General features: G+C 41.3%; 1 protein-coding gene across 4 annotated transcripts in view; it reads left to right on the top strand.

Annotated features, from left to right (window-relative positions):
- LOC135440399 (leucine-rich repeat flightless-interacting protein 2) overlaps positions 1–21,021 on the top strand; it is a 57,745-nt gene that overhangs the window by 24,467 nt on the left and 12,257 nt on the right. For 2 of the 4 annotated variants that reach the window (XM_064699523.1, XM_064699522.1), the window contains exons 4-6: positions 11,103–11,466; positions 11,520–11,678; positions 11,742–11,926. In XM_064699523.1, coding sequence (XP_064555593.1) covers positions 11,103–11,466; positions 11,520–11,678; positions 11,742–11,926 — 708 coding nt within the window. Of the gene's footprint in view, positions 1–11,102; positions 11,467–11,519; positions 11,679–11,741; positions 11,927–12,483; positions 12,546–17,983; positions 18,059–21,021 lie in introns of those variants that run through there. The other 2 variants (XM_064699520.1, XM_064699521.1) reach the window with 2 other exon arrangements.

Genomic DNA, 21,021 nt, shown 5'->3' with positions numbered 1-21,021 from the left:
CCCATAAAAAATATATATATGTATATTCTAGATCAGTATCAACAGCCGAGCTGATATAGCCATGTCTGTCTGTCTGTTTCTATGCGAACTAGTCTCTCAGCTTTGAAACTTTGCATAGGTCCGTCTTTCTGTTGCAGGCAGTACACAACCGGCCGGATCGGACCACTATATCATATAGCTGCCATGGGAAGATCGAACCAAAAGTAGGTTCTTGTATGAAAAACTTTTTTCTTTATAAAGATATCTTACCCAAATTCGGTATTAATAATATAAAAAGTCTTATCAATATCGAAAAACTTTATCATATTGCTGCCGTAGGAACGATCGGTGGAAAAGTTGGATCTGATATGGAAACCCTGTTATTATATTAAGAGACTCGGGACTTATAGTTTCATATATATATATATATACATTGAATATATTTTAAAGATATATATTCAAAATCTTATCAACTTCAGACCTTTTATCATAAAACTGCTATGGATAAGATCGGTGGAATTGTAGGATTTTGTATGGCAAAATATTTTCAAAGATATTTTCAACAAACTCAGCATTTTCGAGGTGCACAGTTTATACATACATGCAAAGCCGTAAGCGTCCCGAAGATGGCCGTACTTTTTTTATTTTTACCCCGAACCCATTAAAAATGGGTAAACAGGGTATATTGTATTTGTGCAAATGTATGTAACAGGCAGAAGGAAGCATATCTGACCCCATAAAGTATATATATTCTTGATGAGCATCAAAATCCGAGACGATCTAGCCATGTCCGTCTGTCTGTCCGTCCGTCCGTCCGTCCGTCCGTATGTATGAACGCAAGGATATCAGAACCTATAGAGAGAGCTAGAAAGAGCTAGAACTGAAATTTTAGCTGTAGGTCCTCCTAATGCCCGATGATCGAGTTTGTTTCCGATAATCGATAACTTGTCCCGTTTCCAAGTAATCGATAAAAATCGATATCGAAATCCTGTTTTTTGAGCAATTTCGGCAAATAATATGAGCTAGAGTCACCAAACTTGACATGTAGCTTCTAGAATAGTATATATATATCAAGAATCTTTCATTTAATACCTATCGCCACCTCCTCGCTACCACTGCAAAGCTATAATTCAAGTTAATAATCCAACTTGTATTGCCCAGCAATTTTAGCCACAATTTTTATGCAATTGCATTTTTGAGAATACACAAATATTCTTTATTCTATTCTACAATAAGATATACTGTCGAAAATTTCATTAAGATCGGCTAAGAAACACAAAAGTAATGTGCGCACGTGTTAGCAGCATAGCTGCTGCGCAAATTCCAAGAATTTCTGTATACATGTACACACACACACATTCATGCGTGTTTGCTTTGAATTCTATCAACAGCATTGCAATTGCGATTGTATTGTTTTCTGTGCTGCTATTTTATTTGGTTTTTTTCTCATTAAAGCTCAATTATTGGTGTGGCCCTTGAGTAGATGCAGCGGTAAGAGGTGCGGTTAGTTGCGAGTTCGAACCCTACCAAGGCAACAATTTTTTTTTTTAATCTTTCTTTATTACTACTAAAGCAGACGAGCGCGTAGCGCGAGCTGCATTTGGTGTTGGAAGAAGAGGGTTCAGGGTATCCCCTAGTTTGGAGCTCCCGACCAGAACCTCTTACTTGTTATATATGGAGTCACGAAGCGTACTCCCTGTTGTGCATAATTTTAATTAAAGTTAAAGGTCATTAATTTTTTTAAATTTGCTTCTACTGTTTCATTCTCTGGTAACTTTTCTTTTTGTGTAAATATCAACACTTTTAATACGAACTTACTTAACACGCATTTGCCGCAGCCAATGCGCAACATTCCGTCACTATCGATTCAGGGGTAAGGCTTAATATTTGGAGGGTATTTAATATAGGCTGACCACTTTGCAGATACTTAAATTCGTTGCTAAAACATGTTCGATAAACAAATTGACATAGGAATAAGTCAACACTGCGGATCTTGTTGGCAGTAAATGAATAGAATAATACACAGTGAAACTGCGGTCCCAGAAAACTATTTGAAAAAGTTTTTATAACTGGAATATATTAATTACTGGAGTTTTTCATTAGCTTGTTCATAGTTTCACAGATCTCATTCATACCAACAATTTTGAAGGTATTCCCATTTTTTTTTTGCTCTATAAATCTTGAATTATTTTATTGTTGTTTGTTTCAAAATGTTTGTGTTCGTTTATCTACAACGGATAATATTGGCTATTTTGACTTAATTCATCACCTTACGTTCGTATGATCCAGAGCATAATCGGAAAGACATTATAATTTTTAATTGGCAGATTTTAATAAGAACTTTTACAAAATTAATATAAGTTCAGACTTTACTGCTCGTACATGTCATACACAGTTTTGTAGATTCGGCTGATGATTCCAAATTAATTTATCGCCAAAACAGGATGTTTACTTCTCTAAGACTTAATGCTCCAATAAAGTGTTTAAGTTTCGTGCAACGTCCGTGTTGCTGCCCATGAATTTATCATTATTATTCTATTTTTGCAGTAAGCGGCTTGACACTTGGAACATATACTTGTGTATATGATGTTAAAAAGAAAGTGTTTGGATTATATAGATACGCCTACTAGAATTGGGAAAATTCGTATCTTTCCTAGTTTTAAAACTAGAAGGACCAAATTCAAAATGCAAACTCTCAAAAGCCCCTCGAAAGATTGTTCCAAAATCTTTTACCCACGCCCACTGCAGTAGATCGAAAATATCGATATATCTTAACAAATTATGTTGGTAGTCTGTTTCAAGCTACTATTGCGCGTGGACGAGTATACTACCTACGAAAGCTAGATGCATAACATTTTAAATATATCTATTTCGTCACATCATACGCAAGGCATTCATATATTGTCATGTCAACATCTCGTCACATATCCAGAATATTGATAAAAGTAGATAGTTCTTGTATCTCTTATACAAAATTTGGTATGTAGGCTCTTGTATAGTATAAGGATTATAAATATATAATTTTCTTCCCATAAATTGAAAAAACTAATTGTTAAAGCAAGACCCTTGTGATTTAGTATATACACACATTTAAATGCCATATTTATGCCCTTATATTTGCATTAAGATCGGAGCATAGAAGTTAAATAATATTAGATTTCCAATAGTGTCAAGCCGCCGCATAAGTTTGTGTGTTGTGCATAAATAAATCTTTAAGTACATGCATACTTATTTTGAAATTCCTATTAAGCTACATATTATCAGATGAAGAATAAGAAGCGTGAATTTAAAAACTAAAATATACTCACTGAGGGGTAGAGAGCGAAAGTGAATTAATGTGCTGACAACATTTCTTTCCATTCTTTTGAATTAACTGCTGTTTTGATACGAAATGTACGCATTGTGTATCTTTTGTCATTATTTTTCTGTGCTCATGAAGCACATTTTCTTTTTAAATTCTCATTTATTTTTTTATTAATATATATTGTATTGAATCAAAAATTGCATACATTTTTATTACAACACAGCTGGCTTAGGTGATATTTCGCCAAGCCTGGTTGGGTCCTCAGGCTTTATTGTGAACAAACGTCAACGCGGCATTTTTAAATAAGGCTTCATCGTCACGTAGGTAGTCGGGGGACTCTGGGGCATCTCCTATGTCGTGGTTGGAGGAGGTCCTTGAACGATCTTCTCTAGAGCCTCCTGACTACACACCTCCCAGCGAGGTCTCTTGCTACCCGGTTGTAGTGTCGCTGCAAGCGTTCGTTGTACCGGAGGGCAAATGCTCCCACTTGGCTGTCTATGGTCGCCATTTTGAGGTCTCTGTGCAAGGTAGAATTTCTGACGTACCAGTCAGCACCGGTCATTCGGCGCAAGGCCAAGTTTTGATGTGTCTGTATCCGTCTTCGATTTGTACGAGATGCAATGCCGCAGCCCGTCGATGTGTGTCCGAATGCTTAGCCTCTTATCCAGTACAATTCCAAGATACTTAGCGCTTATGCCAGGGTGAAGGGGGCTGCCATCTATCCAGACTGCTGGAGCCTTGCCACGCCTCAATGTGTAGTTGACCACCTGGCACTTCGAGGCATTGAGCTTGATGTTCCACCTGTGTGCCCAGCTCTCAAGAAAGTGGATATATTCCTGGGCTTCGTACTCGCAGTGGGCCTAGTAAAATATTGCCACGTCATCGGCAAATGTGGACATCGGGTGTTTGCCTGGGGTGGCAAACTCGTGTAAGTCATCCGGAGTGGGGATGTCTGTCATGTACAAATTGTAGAGAAAGGGGCCCAGTACGCTGCCTTGAGGGTCACCCGCTTCTATCTTGCGAACAGGAGAGATTGCTGCCCTAACTTTGACTTCGAAGTTTCTTTCCATTAGATAAGAGCGCAGAAGTAGAAAGAAGAGAGCGGGAAGACTCATCTTGATTTTCTGGAGCAATCCATCAATCCAGACTCGGTCGAAGGCCTGCTCAACGTCTACACAGACTCCATAGCAGTAGTCTTTTGTCGTCGTAAGGCTTAAGAATATGGGTCATCACTCTGTGAGCCTGATCAACAGCGCCATGCCCTCCTCAGAACCCAAATTGGGGATCAGGAAAGATGGCCATCAGGAAGGATCCATAAGCCTTGCAAGTCGGGCGGCAATCAGATTTTCCCAGCCCTTCGACAAGGAAGGCAGATATGACTCAGGGTCATATTCCTGCTTGCCCGACTTATGGATTATATGAATCCTCGCTAACTTCCACTGGACAGGGAAGTGTTCGCGTGGTCAGTTCCGGCGGGACGCTTACTTCCCTGACCCTGGTTTGCATTCAACTTAGCTGAGCCCTGGGATTTCTGGTAGTTTGCTGGCTACCTATATAAGAAGGGTCGACTTCCATGGGTACTGGGTCACTATCGACCCCCGCTCTATTCTGGACATTTTCTGAGTACTGCCCGCTCTGTCTCTTGAAATGAGGATTCTTGCCCTGGTCACGGACGACTTCTCTCTTCTTGCCCCCTAGCAAAGCTTGCCGCGAAAGCATATCTTGTGATTAGCCTCGACCTCTTGGGGTAGTGCCAGCGCCGTCGGCAAATCCGAAGGGCGCTGGGCAAACAACACATCGGTTAAACTGCGTTTAAGTCTAGAAACGAATGCGCGGAGCGCGTCATCTCTGAATTTTTCACACATGCCCGTTGCCAGAGTCATATCATAAGTCATACTGGCCTTATTTGTGAGTAACGTGAGTTTTTTTTCAACCTCATCGTAGTATTATAGGATAGGCACACCCTGCCGTGCCAATTTCCTGCTCGATCACATGGATAGGCCGCTTGTCACTATAAGTGAAGTCCAACCTTGCTATGACGGCCTCGAAGTTTAACGGTATGTTAAACGAAGCGAGAACCTCGTCCGCCGAACCTCTAATTTTACTTCTAATTATTGAGATGGCTTGGTAGTGACGGGAGCTTCCGTTGTATTTTCTGAAAAGTCTGTAGGCGCCATGCGCGGCCCGTCTCCAAGATACGTAAGTGTCCTGTGTCCCATGGAACTCAGCAAGGCACTTTACCGCTTCAACCACTCGTTGCATTCAACCCCATCTATGATATCGGCCTCTTTGTATGCTTTCACTTCCGGTACAGAAAGTTGTGTGTTTCTTAACTTACTTGACACCTGTGAAATTTGCTGTTCAAGCTCCTGCCTTAGCCTAGCTTCCCTATTCACGGATTCCTGCGCTTGTGCTGCGAGCGCGCTCTGCACTGCGGCATCAATTATCATGCGCAACTGCTCCGGATCCATAGCTATATCTGTTCTTGTGTCTGGTTCAGTCGGAACAACATACCTTGATAACTGTAAAGTATCAAATCCTCTTATTAAGCGCACTAAAACACAATCGTCGCTGTTGTAGCGTCCCTGATCGTGTACGTCGGAGTCACAGTCACTCCTTCGAACCTAAACAAAATTCTTAGCAAAAAGATAGCTGCAAGCGTTCGATGAACCGGTTGGCGAATGCTCCGACTTGGTTATCTATGGTTGTCATTTTGAGGACTCTGTGCAAGGTAGAATTTCTGCCGTACCAGTCAGCACCGGTCATACGGTGCAAGGCCAAGTTTTGAAGTGTCTGAATCCGTCTTCTATTTATCCGAGATGCAATGTCGCAAACCTGGATACCGTATCAGACTCGGTCGAAGGCCTGCTTTACGTCTATAAAGACTCCATAGCAGTAGTCTTTGTCGTCGGAAGCCTTAAGAATATGGGTAATCACTCTGTGAGCCTGATCAACAGCGCCATGCCTTCCTTTGAACCCAAATTGGTGATCAGGAAGGGTGGCCATGTGATCCATAAGCCTTGCAAGTCGGGCGACAATCAGTCTTTCCCAGACCTTCGACAAGGAAGGCAGATATGACTCAGGGTCATATTCCGGCTTGCCCGACTTATGGATCATGTGGATCCTCGCTAACTTCCACTGGGCAGGGAAGTGGTGCGTCCTTAATATGGCGTTGAAGATCAACGTTATTAAAGGGAGCGCGCGCATTGGCAAGGCCTTCAGGGATGTTTAGCATATTTTATCATGGTCTGGTGCTTTAGCCCTGGGAAGGACTTTGACGACGTTGATCACCTCCTCCACGCGGATGCGGCCTATAAGTGGTGACATCTGAAGCGCAGTCTCCAACGCTCGGGTAGTCTCATCAAGCTCTTCTGGGGAGGCCAAGTGGAAAGGTGTATACTGTTCCTCCAGCTGGTTGGCGAAGGTGTGCTCTTCGTCTGTCTTCCCCTTTAACGGTTCTCCAGGGTTGGCGCTTCAGGCTTTTAGTTGCTCGCCAGAGGGAGCATCCTAAGTCATGGGTAGAGTCCATGCTCTGCAACCTTCTGGAGAAGGATACGTCTTTGAGTCTGCCAAGGGCCTCCTTGAGTTGCCGCTCCGCTCTTCGGCACTCCGCCTTGTCCCACGGATGCTGTGTTGTCTGGAACCTGCGTCTGCTCCGCCTTTTGATCCTGAGCAGGTTGGCTATGTCTGCGGGCAGCCCGTTGCCAGCATTGTCCAGCCGCCTGGCAACTGGTGGGGAGGTGGCTTCGGTTGCTGCTGCGCGAATCTTTGCGTTGAGCAGCTCAAGGGCGTCCTCTACATCCCGTCCAGTGCAGATTTCGGTGTTGAGGTGAATACTTTCACTCATCTGTCTCTGGAAGACATCGAGATCGGTGTGTGTGTGTTGATAAGCCTCGGTATTGCGCTGACCACCCTGGCCCTGCTCTCCAGGGTAACTATCAGGGCCAGGTGGTCGCTCGGGAGATCCCAATCGTCGCCAACTGAGAGGAGCTGGTCAGGGATCCCCTGGTAGATGGCGAAGTCTATGCAGCACGGAGTGCCTCTGCTGCCGTACGGGTATCTTGTGGGAGAACCTGTGGCCAGTACCTTCGCTTGACGATGCGCTAGGCTGCCAGCTAGTTAAAGGCCGCGCGCACACATCTGCTCATTTGGTCTGCAATAGACTGCTCCAAAGTCCACGTTACCAGCATCAGGGAGACTTTTGCAGTCAAATATTAGTAAACACGTTTAGCAATGCTCAATTGCGGGTAGTAAATCAAGTTACTCCGAACGAGGACAGCGCAGCCACCGCTAGCTGAGCGATTTTGAGTCCAGTGTAGAGGGTATGCCTCGAAGCCAAAGATTCTAGGGAAAGTAGGACCGTTGGTTCAAGTTTCTGGCAGCAGAATTATTCCGATTGCGTTCATATTCTCTGAATTTCCAAGCATTTGTTCTATGCTGGTCATTAAGAAAAAAAACACTCAACGATTTGCTATTTTAATCACGCAAAATTTGGTGAAGTCACAACTTTAAGCATTTTGGAACGCGAACAATTGAGTTCTTTCACTCTAGAGAATTTTCCTACAGAAAGCTTGCCAAACTGATAAATCGCAACTCTAGCTCAGTTGATCGATGGAGATCAGAATAGAGAGGAAAAAAATGCCTTAAGTTCTCAAGAAGACCCTAAAATTCTTAGAGCTGCATCCACTCAACTCTGTCGTTGCCATCGATGTCCGTGTATCCAGTTAGTCATCGGAATGAATGAAGAGTACTTTTCGTATTGCCTTTACCTCCGCCTGAAGAAAACTGCTGTGGTCCGGGAGGCTTAAGGCTTTCCTAAAACTGGTTTCCACGGGGGGGTTGCCTCATTCTTCCTTCAAGAAGATAGAAGCGTGGAAAAGGGTAGAATTATGCTTTTAATTGGGGGTCGCCTATAATATATATTGGAATGACAAAAGCGAAGCACTGAAAAGGCAACGCTAATTTTCACCAATAGAAGGGATATGACTTATGGCATCCAGAGCGTCGCTAGGAGTCATTCGTAGACCCCTTTTGAGGAGATGGTCGGGAGAAAGCAGAATTTTACTTAGATACTAGGCGGACCAGGATCGGCCAGGTATCAGCCATGTAGAACCAATGGACAATGTGAGGTGTCATACCCCTCTTCAGTCGGATAAATTTTCTCAAGTATAGAGGGCGACTGTCACTTGTCTAATATAATCTTTCGTATTAAAGTTCGAGTCCAGTTTCTGTCAAGTACTAGACCTGATACTTTTCTGACTCTCAAAAGGAGAGAACGTTAAGGTGCTTATGATCCTATACGTGTGTAGTGAGCTTAAAAATCAATAGGGTGGATTGCCTTCCTGGGCCGCTTTGTTTCACAAGCACCCTCGTATGTGCTCCTAGGGTTTTCATCCTTTTGTTATTTACGGCCGAGCAGGGACACATGCTTTTGCATGTATTATAATGAGTGAAGACTAGATTTTCGACATATGTGCAACGTCCCGTTAGGACTTTGGTTTTATGCTTAAAATATTTCGCTCTTTCGGCTTGTTGAGAGTGGTGCGATAATTGCTGTGTTCAACGTTGGGATGCCAAGTTTTGATTCTCGCCGCTCCTATATAGTAAAAGTTTTTGTTTTCTTTGCTCTTCCCTGGGACCCACGATACCCGGATTGCCTTCTGTTTTCCGCCCAGGCTGAGTGGTTTCATATATTTTGTTTGAGAATAGGAAAAAAAAGCCATCTGAGTAAATCGAAACTTTGGTGCTTCTGAGTTCCTGTTAAATGAGAAGCTTGCTGACTTAAAATATTGCTTAGATTTCAGTCTGTAATACGGTCGCAGAGTCTTGCTGATGGTTAATCGACTCCACAGGCCATCATAAAACCGTCGGTGTAGAGGGAAACCTCGCAAGTATCTAATACCGAATCCCTATCCAATTCTTGTCTAAAAAAATTTGTCAATGTTGGCCCGCGAAATTAACATAGACGTCGAATAGTTTTTGGGTAGTCTAATCGAAGAATTTCCATCGAGGAATTTGCGTATACAAGCAAAGCTCCACAGCTTTGACAACCCTGTGAAAATACATTGGGAATTCGTTGGGGTGCTTCTGCCGAAGCAGAGCGTTACTGTCAAAGCAGTCGGATCAAAACTAGAGGCAGCTAATAAGAAAACATGGTTCGTGCTACGTAGTGGTGCAACTTATCACCAAAAAAGTCAAGAGTTCGCAAAGAAGGGATGCACTATTATGTAAGACGTGTACGAATTTTTTCCCATAGGTTTAGAATGCCTCATAGACTCGGGCACCACTATATAATTAATAAACAATATTATATTCCTAAGGGAGTAGAACTCCAATCACACACAATTGAATATTTCGGGCTAAATGAAAGCGATTTAAACACACTTGGAAAAATTTTATGTATTATAAGAAACGATAAAAATATATTTTTATTTAATAGTGGTGTCTTACGAGTTTTTGCGGTGGAAGGAGGTATTGGGGAGAGATTTTAGAAAAAATTGTGATTTAAATATTAGATTAAGTTTTTTGGTCAAGTTTACTGGAGACAAAAAGAATAAGTAGTTACTCACACGTATATGCTGGACGAACAGGTAAGTGAAGGATAAATTGTTAGAAAATAAATTGAAAGGAGAGAGATAAGTAAACGATAAATTGTTATCAGATAAATTGTCTACAGATAAATGTTTAGAAGGTATATCTTAGCCGATAGATTGTTTGGTAGTAAATCGTTAGAGGAGAAGGAATTAACAGAGACGGAGATGGTTAGTACAGATCAAATCTTCATTATAGAAGATGAGTCTAAAAAGAAAATATTACAAATAAGCATTATAGATACGGAAACCAGGACTACAGTTGTTTAAGCGAAGCCATTAAGTTGCTGAAAAATAAAAGTAACAATTAATGTTGGGCGAATACGCTGGAAGTGGCATCATTCAACCCAGTAGCTCCTAATATGCTTCCGCAATTGTTTCAGTAAAGAAAAAAAAACAGGAGATCTAAAAATGTGCATCGACTTCGGAACGCCGAATATAAGCTTGATTAAAAACAATTATCCGTTGCAGTTAGCCGACGACTTGTTAGATAGTCTTGTAGGTTAAAACTATGTTTACTAAGCTTGATTTGAAAACGGAAATTTTCATATTTTTGTTGATTGGGAATCTATAAAATATTATTCTTAAGGATAATTTGAATTTTTGAGAACGCCAATGGATTGAAAACGGCGTCTTAAGTATTTCGAAGAATTGTTAATAATATTTTTACGGACATAATAAGGGATAATAAAATAATCGTATATATATATTGTGAATACTTAAGCGTTAAATAGAAAACAAGTTAGAGTGGAGGCTGGATAAATGCGATTTTATGCAAACCCTTATCAAATATTTGGGATTTTAAATTTCTGAAGACGACATTAAAACTGATGGGAACCAGATGGGACACCAGACACATTTATTAGTATTACTATACTCCTCATATATATGCAAAATCCAATCAACATCGGACCACTATATCATATAGCTTCCATGGGAAAGATTCTTCGAAAATTAAGTTGTTGTATGGGAACCTTTTTTGTTTTTCAAGATATCTTGACCGCACTTGGCATTTATAAGTTACACTATGCTCCCTACAACTATGAAACATCTTATGTACATCGGAACACTATATAGTTTAGCTGCTGTAGAAAAAATCGGTAGAAAAATAGGATCTTATATGGCAAAATATTCTATATTCTCGTTTTTTTAATGCAATTGTTATTTAACTCTGAAACAAAATGGTCCACCAACTTATGTTCTAGTTTTTTAATTTTTTTTTATTTCAGGAAGTCGAAGAACGTTTTCGAAAGGCGATGATAACGAATGCCCAACTAGACAACGACCGCTCATCTCAAACGTATGAAGTTAAGCTACTCAAAGATAAAAGTGAAACAATGGAAGAATCTTTCGCGCAACTGCAGCGAGAATTCAAAAACAAACTTCGCGATTGCAATACCCTCAAACGAAACTTGGACCGCACAACACTGGAATTAAGCCTAGTGCAAGGCCAGTTAAGCGAGCGGGATGCACTAATAGAAGAACACGGTCTTATTATTGTTTCCATTGAGAATAGTGATAGTAGTGACGCCAAGCGGGCTCTAGTGAGTGTGGAAAATGCCAATATTTTGTCAACCGTACAGGGTTCTCTTGGTAAGTATGACTGAGTAAACATAAAAAGCTATGATTAAAAACTATATTTTCAGATGTTAGACTCAAAAAGTTTGCAGAGGAAAAGCAGCGACTTCTGAATGAAATACAAAAGCTTCATGAACAGTTAGGTGCATTTAAAAGTGAAGGTAGAGTTGGACGCGGCAGTTTATTGTGTGGCTCTTTAAGGTACGATGATGACTATGAGGTTCAACGTAAGTCTAAAATAAAGTCAAATAATAGTTTAAACTTATCATAATTTAATATGCATTCCACAGGAGAATCAAATAAAATCATATCAGATTATAAATATAAGCTACAAAAAGCTGAACAGGAAATCGCTAGTCTCCAGGCTAACTTAGCACGATCGGAAACACAAGTTATACGTTATAAAAGCACGGCAGAAGCAGCCGAAAAGGCAGAGGCTGAACTGAAAGTTGAGCGCCGTAAGCTGCAACGTGAGGTAAGAAAGAAAACGTTATTGTACTCTTAACAATTTTGTCGTTTCGAATTTATAAAATTTTTTGGAAATGTAAGCAGCAGGCAGAGACTTGCTGCTAAGATTTATAGTGCTTCTAAAATTTGAAATAAGTAGCGTCTCCATTGTTTTCACAATAAAAGAACACACAAAACTTCTGTGGGTTTGTAGAAGAGGCTTTGCCTGCTTTGGGTAAAAACACCACAGCGCACAAGCAACAAAAACACTGCAGTAAAGATTTTTTCAGCCACTTGCTGATGATATTTGCAGCATGGATTAGTTGGACTGGCATACTTTTTTGTCCGTTTTTTTTAGTGAACAAGCAGAAAAAATAGAGCTCGTGAGCAATTTAATTGATACCAGGCTTGAAGTTATCCATGAGTCAGTAGGGGTAAATTATGGATGAAAGTATGTCTAATTGGGCTTAGCAACATCATTTGCCACCATTTCTCGGCACAGTTAAATTTTCCGGTTGATTAATGTCGCTTATTTTTTGCCGAAATTATGTTTTAACTACAAGTAGCTTTTGTATTTGTCCCCAGGTCAGACAGCTGGCCTCCAAGGCTCCTGGATGAGGAAAAACAGGTCCAACGCTTAATCTTAAGTTATATTAATAAATTAATCATTCAAGGAAGTACGTTTCTCTTAGCAACTGAATAACATTTTCTCAAAATCTTTACACCAGCCAATCACGCCCACTTGAGATTAGATTTTTTAAGATCAAGAAAAAGTTTATGATCCAAAATTTTGGCGCACAACGTGAGAGCTAGTGTGTAGAAATTAATGGGTAAAGTTATGAAAATTGTGGAATTGCCGCATGTACTTCGCAGTGTGGCATCTTAAGCACATCGGTTTCGTCGAACTCTTTGAATACATCATCAACAGCAATATTTGGCCACCTTCATTGTCTTCTCTGCACCCGTTAAAATGGGAATCGCTTTATTCTCGTTGCCTTTGCTTCGCCGCTTCAATTTCGCTGCCTTTGCTTTATTGCTGGAAACTGCCCACTCGCAGCATCTGCTTGCTTTCAGCTGCTGTTAAAATTTAGGCAGTGAACTTGCATTTCGAGCTTGCATTTAGAAAAACTATCGCTCGCTCACATTGGTGAACGCAATATTGACATGTCATAGTTGGTCTGTTAATAGTTCTGAGCATTTAAAATGTCGCTCGATCACATCGATGAACGTTACAGTGTCGGATTAAAGTAGGTCTATTATCATTTTGCAGTATTAGAACTATCGCTTGTTCACTTCGGTGAGCAAGCTACATTCTCGTTACAAAATGTCGACTCTTGAATCAAACTTACGCAAGCGAACGAACATCAAACGAAATTTCGCGTACTTAGAGGGTGTTGTACGAGTGTCTACTGAGCCCGATGGCAGCGAAAAAAGATTGTCACTCGGGGAGCTACAACTACGCTTGTCTGTACGATCTTAAATTAAATTTGAAGACACTCAGGACAATGAACATGCCGAGGTAGGGGACACATTTGTAAGCATTAAATTGTCCATCCAATCTCAACTGAATGATTTACTGCATATCCCCTCATTCGCCAACCCTGCTCCAATTCGCTTTTCGCAAGCCATCGGGTGTTCCGCGATTGGCTTTAAAATGAAAATCTTCAAATCATCATTCAACTTGATTATCGGTCGTGAGTACTCCTCTTTGAACATTTAAAAATCTAATCATCTATTGAATTGTTTGAAGGGTTCTGCCCTAGTGGCGATATAGGCATTCCAAGTGACTAAGGAAAATTATCCCAAAGCGCTTGCTCGATTAAATTAACGTTTTGTAAACCCTACAATTACATCAATAATAAGAATAATGCGTAAGCATTGTTCTCATCACCATCCCACTTGCCCAAGCCATGCTGATATACATTGTCATCGGAAAATGTGACCAGCCAACTAGAAACAACTGGATCGAGTCTCTAGATTAATGCATATTGCCAAATTGCAAAACCATTTTGAAACGTCATTGTCAGTTTCTGCAATCAAGCGCATCGCATCGTTACGTTTCGAATGGCTGATTCCTCTTTTTTTTTTGTTAAAAATGTATAGATATTTTATTATTGACCAGATCACTACTACCTAATATTGCTTAAGCTAGTTATACATCAGGGGAACAAATTTAACAGGACTTACTACTAATTAGTCTAAGGTGTATAAGGTTAAGGCTATAAAGCGAAACGTTTTTTATTCTGCTGATTATTATATTACGTATTTATCAATGAGATATGTCTTATAGAACCCTGTTAGGTAGATCAAGTGGATGGCGCCGTTTAAGACTTATCATTTTCGCTCTAGAGAGACAGACTCCTGTAATGGGGCATCTTATTCTTGTTCTTCCAGGAGAAGTAAGGCGCCTTGCTAGTGGGTTGGGATGGAAGTGAAGGCGCTCAAAGTATCTTTTCACATGCTGACGGATTACGTCTCCTACTTTGGGAACTCCTAGGTCTCTCTCGATGTCCCTAGTGTGCATATACCAAGGAGCATTACTTATCCTTCTAAGAATTTTAATCTGCGCTAGTCTTATTTTGTTGAGGTGGGATTTTGCGGCAATCTCGTACATTTATAGTGCATAGGTCCATATAGGAGTCAGTATTGATTTGTAAATCCTTACTTTGTTTTTAAACGAAATCTTGTTTTTAGCAGAATGTAGCCATGTTATCTTTGTAGCTTTAGCTGAACGTGAGCTTTCTGTCCAAAATGTTTTAAAGTGGAGCCAAGCAACATTACCCTTGCACAGGACTCTCTTCTAGTAGCAAATGTGACATTTTCACATTTCCTACTAATAATGCTGATGTTTCTTTCTAAGGCCCCTGTTTTGAAATTGGCCAGGCATTCTTGTAATGCATCTGTAGCATTGCCTATTTGAGGACTCCTGGTCAGCACAGCAGTGTCATCTGCATATGTGGCTATAAGTACATCCTCGCTGTCCACTGCTGTAACCACGCTGGTTGTTGGTATGTCAGCTGTGTAAACTGTGTAGAGAGTGGGGCCAAGGACGCTGCCTTGTGGGACTTCGGCGCATATGGGTCGATTTATCGACTTTTCACCATCGACGACTACACAAAATGTTCTATGCTTCAAGAAACTACTCACTAAATGGAACAGTTGGCGTCAATAGGCTCTTTAATTAGCTGAGAAGTCTAGGGTGCCATAGTCTATCGAAGGCTAGCTGAATATCCAGGAACACTGCCACCACATATTCTTTGTCCTCCATGGCTTGCAGTGCAAAATTGACCACTCGGTTTAGTTGCTCCGGGGTTCCGTGATGTTTCCGAAAGCCAAACTGCCACTTTGAGATCGCCTGTGTCACGCTTGTGAGCTGCAAGATACGGTTCAGAATAACCCTTTCCAACATCTTCGCAAAGGCAGGGAGGAGGTTGATTGGTCTGTACCCGTCTACGCCTGTTAGCTGCTCCTCTGGCTTAGGGATCATCGTGATCAGTGCATACTTCCAAATCTTTGGAAAGTGTCGTAATCGGAGAATGCTGTTGAATTAAATAACTATGAAGAGCAGCGCTCTAGGAGAAAGAAGTTTTATAGTCATATTATCCAACAGGTTCTCGCCTGAGGTCTTTTGACCTTTAAGAATGGGATTTCCAGCGATTCCTTGATCTTTTTTTTCTGCATTCGGATGCGAGATTAATTGGCGTAAACCGGCTCTCCAGACTATTTGCGAAGGTTTTGGCTCTCTACTGACTTGTATAGCACCAGCCACCTGTGAGATCCTTGATTTGAGCCTTCGGGATAGCTAGTCTCTTAAAGCGGCTTTTCATTTTCCAGAGCGAATAGTTTGTAGATTTATCTGCTCCTGCGTCGACCAGAAGTCGATCAGTTTGAGACTGCTTGTACCCGTTTAGGACCTTTTGTAGATGGTTGGCAAGTCTTTTATAGATTTTACGAACACGTTCATCACCCGTTCTGGCATATTCCCTTCTGACTCTAAGCAAAGCAGAGCATTAGTGCTCTGTCGGCAGCTGCACTTCCCTTCGTTGATTCGGTTGTTGCAGCGTCTTAATCGAAGCGCAAATTGCTGTTTGCCTTATGTTTTCAATGAATATGGAGATTGCGTCCTCAATGTCCTACGGAACGCTTAACTCCATGTTGAGATTTATTCTTCTGTCCAGCTCACCTCTAAACGTCTCAACAGAGGATACAGGTGGGAGGAATCGTTGCTTACAAGACTTGAATTGAGGTGTGTGATGCATTATTGCCAGTATGGGCAAGTGATCGGAGGAGAGTTCATATAGCGATTGAACTGTGAGGCTATCCCAAGCAATCCCGTTAGTTATGAAAAAGTCCTGCGCAGAAGGCGTGTGCTGGGTGTTGTACGAATAAAACGTTGCCTGTGGCCAGGACTTGGCATGAGCATCTGACTATGGATTCCTGTAAGCGTTTCCCTCGAGCACATGTGCTTACGTTGTCCCACCATGGATGTTTAGCGTTGAAGTCCCCCGCTGCAATGAATTTGCTCCACAAAGTAATCAAGATATAATCAAAGTTCGCCTAGGTCCGTGATTCCTTAGGTGGAAGATATAAGAAAGCAATTTTGATGTTTCAAAAGTTTGTGTGTGCGCGATATGGGCTTACTCTGACAATGACGAACAGAAGATCGGACAATGTCCGCGGCGCCATCTGTGCAGTTACCACTGGGGTGATAAGCATGGTAAATTTTATAGCCGGGCAAAAACCATTTGTCTATAGTGTGGGCACTAAGGAAGAGCCTAAGTTCATCATTGTTCTTAAGTAAACCTCGTGCGTTCCACAATCCGATTTTTAAATGCGGGTTGGTCATTTGGATTTTAGGGAGATAAGATGCTGAACCAAGTCAAGAAAAGCTTTGTTTGCTTCCATCGTCTCCTGTATCAGTTTGAACATTTATTCCATTCTCAAATTTAAGTCCTGAATTGATTTCTCTAATGAGTGGATCTTTTTACTAAATCCTCCGCAGTCTTTTTATATACTATGTTAACTGTTAATCCGTTTTGGACAATGGCAGCCGGGATATATGTTTGTCTGGTACTCGCATAGGCATGCTTGTGAGAAAGCGTAAGCCCATATCCTGGTAACCCCGCAACTAGCTTAAACTTTTTGTTATTTGCCATCCTTCCTACTTTTCAGCCCTAGAAACTAGCAATGTGGTCCCCACCTCAGCTAGCACATGTGTTGCTGTCTGTCATCCTCAACTCACAAGATACGGAGTTGGTACGGTGATCGCCTGCGCACTTGCCACAGACTGTCTTTTTAAGGTAATAGTTCCGCGTATGCCCAAAGTCCTGACAATTAAAACATTGAACAAACTCGTTATTGTGACCTGCTTTCCTTACTGCTTCGGATACATATGAGGTACATTTGATATTAACGTAAAACACATTTATTTATTTGCTCATCGTCCTCCTCATTGGCGTGATTTTCCCTTAGTAACAGTCTATAAGGTTTGTCATCCCGCAGCTGGTGGTAGTACTAGTAGCATGTGTAATGCTGCTTGTTGTTATTGCCCAGCTACTGCTAGGCTGTATCAGGCCGTTGTGACTTGATGTGCTCTGGGCTTCTTTTAGCTTAAGTGCTGCATCTCTAATAATTTTGGCTCGTATCTCCGCAGGTTATTCACGGGCCATTCCTCTCATCCTCTCATACTCACTTAGCCAGTTACTTGGCTGCGAGTGAGAATGTGAGTTTTCATCCATTTCAAAGGAATAAACTATATTTTTCTGATGAAAATTATTTCAATTGCGCAGCAATCATAACGCTTTCTACAGTTGCTTTAGGTTTGCCTTTGCAAACTATTGTTAGCACAACCAAAGAAGCGCTGTACAAAAATTTATTGCCCAACGTTTGCGACTGCGCGCAGGGCTATTGCCTTGCCCAACCCAACACTATCGACAGCACCTTTTTATGTTAATGTTATTATTTCCGCGATACCAATGCCGACACCGCCTGCAGACGATGTCCAAAAATAGAACGTGTGCTAAAATAACACACAGTGGAATGCAAAAAAGTGCAATAACAATGATTGGTTTCGTACTTATGGCAGAGCGCGACGCGACCGTCAACAACGAATGCAAAAAACAGACTGGCCGATTCATCGAAATAAAGACTCGTAAGCAGTCTCCAGGCGGACAAATCATTCTTGCAACTGCAAAGGTACTAGTGCGAGATTCATCAGGTGCGTATAAACAAGGCTGAGCACTGCTTGACCTTGACTCATGTTCCCAAGACAATTTCATTACGGGTCGATTCTCTCAACGGCTGCATCTAGGCCGTGATAAACATCTTTTCGAAATCCGTACCAAAATCAAAAACTGTACAACGACCTTTTGAAGTTATTCTACAGTTCTTGCCTACCGGACGGATTCAGAAATCGATACGTCAGATTTGAGGTTCAATTGCTATATGTGACCTTCATTAAGGAATATGAGGATCTTGGCCACATGACTTTAGTGACGTAGCTTAGATTAAGTGAGCCACACGTTTACATAACTAACAGTTGCGTTTTTAAAACCCAGCAGTGTATAGACGAAGTTATGAGTGGTATTTGATGCATCGTGCACTACATCATCCTAGCATTCATTCAATGATTTTCTGGTCCAGCGCTGCAAGAAAGTCTGTATAAACTTCTCCTTCGTTTCATTACATCACAGCGGACATAACGGCCAACTGACAATTTCTAGTAGACCCAGATGATCGGAAATATAAATATGTGTTCTGGAGAGCAACCCCTGATGCGGATTTGCAGACCTTTGACCTGAATACGATGTCATACGTAACGGCCTCGGCCCCATACTTAGAGGTTCTTAGTTTGCAGTACCTAGCAGATCTGCATATCACCGAATTTCCCATTGGCACATCAATTGTAAAATCATCGTTTTATGCCGATGATCTGCTTTGCGGAGCGAACAAGCACATCGAGTTGCAGAACATCAAGCGCGAGGTCAGAGACGACGAATCTGTCAAGGATTTAAATTTGGATGAAAAAGCTGTCACTAGCTGCCACTTGGCGTAGCTTGGGATCAACTTCGTAATGTTTTACTATTTGAATTTAAAAATGGTATTCCATAGTCACAAAGAGGAGTTTTTTCTTGACTGCGTCCTCAGTTTTCGATCCGTTACGATTGCTGGCAGAAATCATCATCGTCTCGAAAATCATCAGCCTGTATGAAACTCGCTATGCTTGGGGTGAATCTGTTGCGCAATCACTTTATTAAGCATAGTGTATCGTCTCTCAAGGAATTATCGTCGATTGTAGTACCAAAGACAATATAAACACTAAGATGAGTAACACCCATACATTTGAATGCGACGCAAAATTTCTAGCCTGGCCTTTAATCTGGACTTTGGGGCTTCGCACGACATGGCTGCCGACGGCTGTTCGTTCAGACGAACGAATGCCAAAGTCGCGGCTTGCTGATGTTGACACGAGCAACGAAGTTAGTCGCCAGCCTGCCTTCAGCAAAGCTGGTCGATGGTGCTTTGCGTCGATTCGTTTTCGAAGTACATTGAGCGAAAAAGTTTTAAACTTACGATCGACGCATAGTACTTTTGGTTTATCCATGAAATGCATGCTTTATTTAAATGATCCATTACCCTAGATACTAACGATAAATTGTACAGGAAAATTGAAGAATAAAATAATTTTTTTACGAAACGCATATTGTGCTATAACTATGTTAAGAAAATAGCACACATAGATTGATTTCACGTTTGTTTTTGGACAGTGTATGCTCGAGAGAAGTTCTTGTCTCAGGCAATGGCGTGCAATCACCTAGGTTTGTATGTCTGTATAATGCATGCATAGCTACATCAAAATATGCATATATACAATATGCATGCATATGTGAATACAAATTTGCGATAGGTCATGCATGATCAGCGCTAGAAATGTAACAAAATTGATTTCTTTGCCAGCTAAAGCCAGAGCTCTGAATAGCAACACATTCAAATATGCTGTTATCTATGTATATTCACACACGTACAAACATAATTACTTGCACGGCCCTCATAGAGCCGAAGCTGAGAATACATTCTATTTTTTACCTTTTTGCTGTTTCGGCTGTGAGAGCGCAATGATACTGATTTTGTTTTCGTTCTCAATTTTCAAAAAAGCAAGCAGAATAGTAGCATTTTGTTGTATGGCATTACTCATCTTAGTGTTTATATTGTCTTTGGTAGTACCCTGTTTTTGTTTTGCAAGCTGAGCTCACAGACATACAACTGCACGCATTCTGTGATGCGTCAATACGTGCTTAGCGTCAGTTTCTGACGGCCAAATCTTGGGCAGCTCCAGTCACGATGTTGACGCTTCCTCGATTAGAGTCAAGCGGAACTTAAGAACATATTCATCGGCAAGCCGCACAGGGCACATTTCTGGTCTGATGGGCAGATTATCTTTCATTGGCTACAACAGCACTCTATTACAAAATCGACACTTGTTGGAAACAGAGTAGCCATTATTCAGGATCAAACAGCAGATGGAAAATAGAGACATGTACCTGCAAAATGCAACCCTGCTGACATCGTGTCACGTAAATCTCTAGCTCATGAACTTCAGCAATTGATTTGGTTTACAGGAGCTGCATTTCTACGTGGTGCTGAGACTAATGGTCAACCGCTCACGTAGTTTAAACAAAATTATGTTAAGTTGAATTTTTAAGCTACGATAAGTTCATTAGAATTGAATAAAGAACATTCAAAAAACTGCAACCAACGTCTTCGGTCATAAATATAAATATAACATAGCGACCGTGACAGGACACTAAAAAAAGAACAGCAGACGGAAGCTCAGAAGAATGGACATAAACCAAGCAGCAAGACGCAGCCAGAGAACAAACCAAAGCTCTCACAGGCGCCTCTTAATAGCAGAATCAAAAGGACCCCGGAAAGAAACTGAGAAATCTGAATGAGTTGGGTGACTTGGAGTGTAGAATTTTTTTGAAAACAGAACGCTACATGTCGATACGAATCACGTTAGATGAGTATCGACGATGGCAGTTAACGGCCCAATATCGGCCATGAGCAATAAAAAAGGACACCGCCGACGCGGTGGCATTTAGCGGCGGATTAAAATCCGTCAGG

This window comes from Drosophila montana, unplaced genomic scaffold (assembly GCF_035044405.1).
Source record: "Drosophila montana isolate Dmon_TW-CO22-7 unplaced genomic scaffold, ASM3504440v1 contig_972_1, whole genome shotgun sequence".
NCBI classification, from domain to species: domain Eukaryota; kingdom Metazoa; phylum Arthropoda; class Insecta; order Diptera; family Drosophilidae; genus Drosophila; species Drosophila montana.
This window is presented reverse-complemented; position numbering and strand designations above follow the sequence as displayed.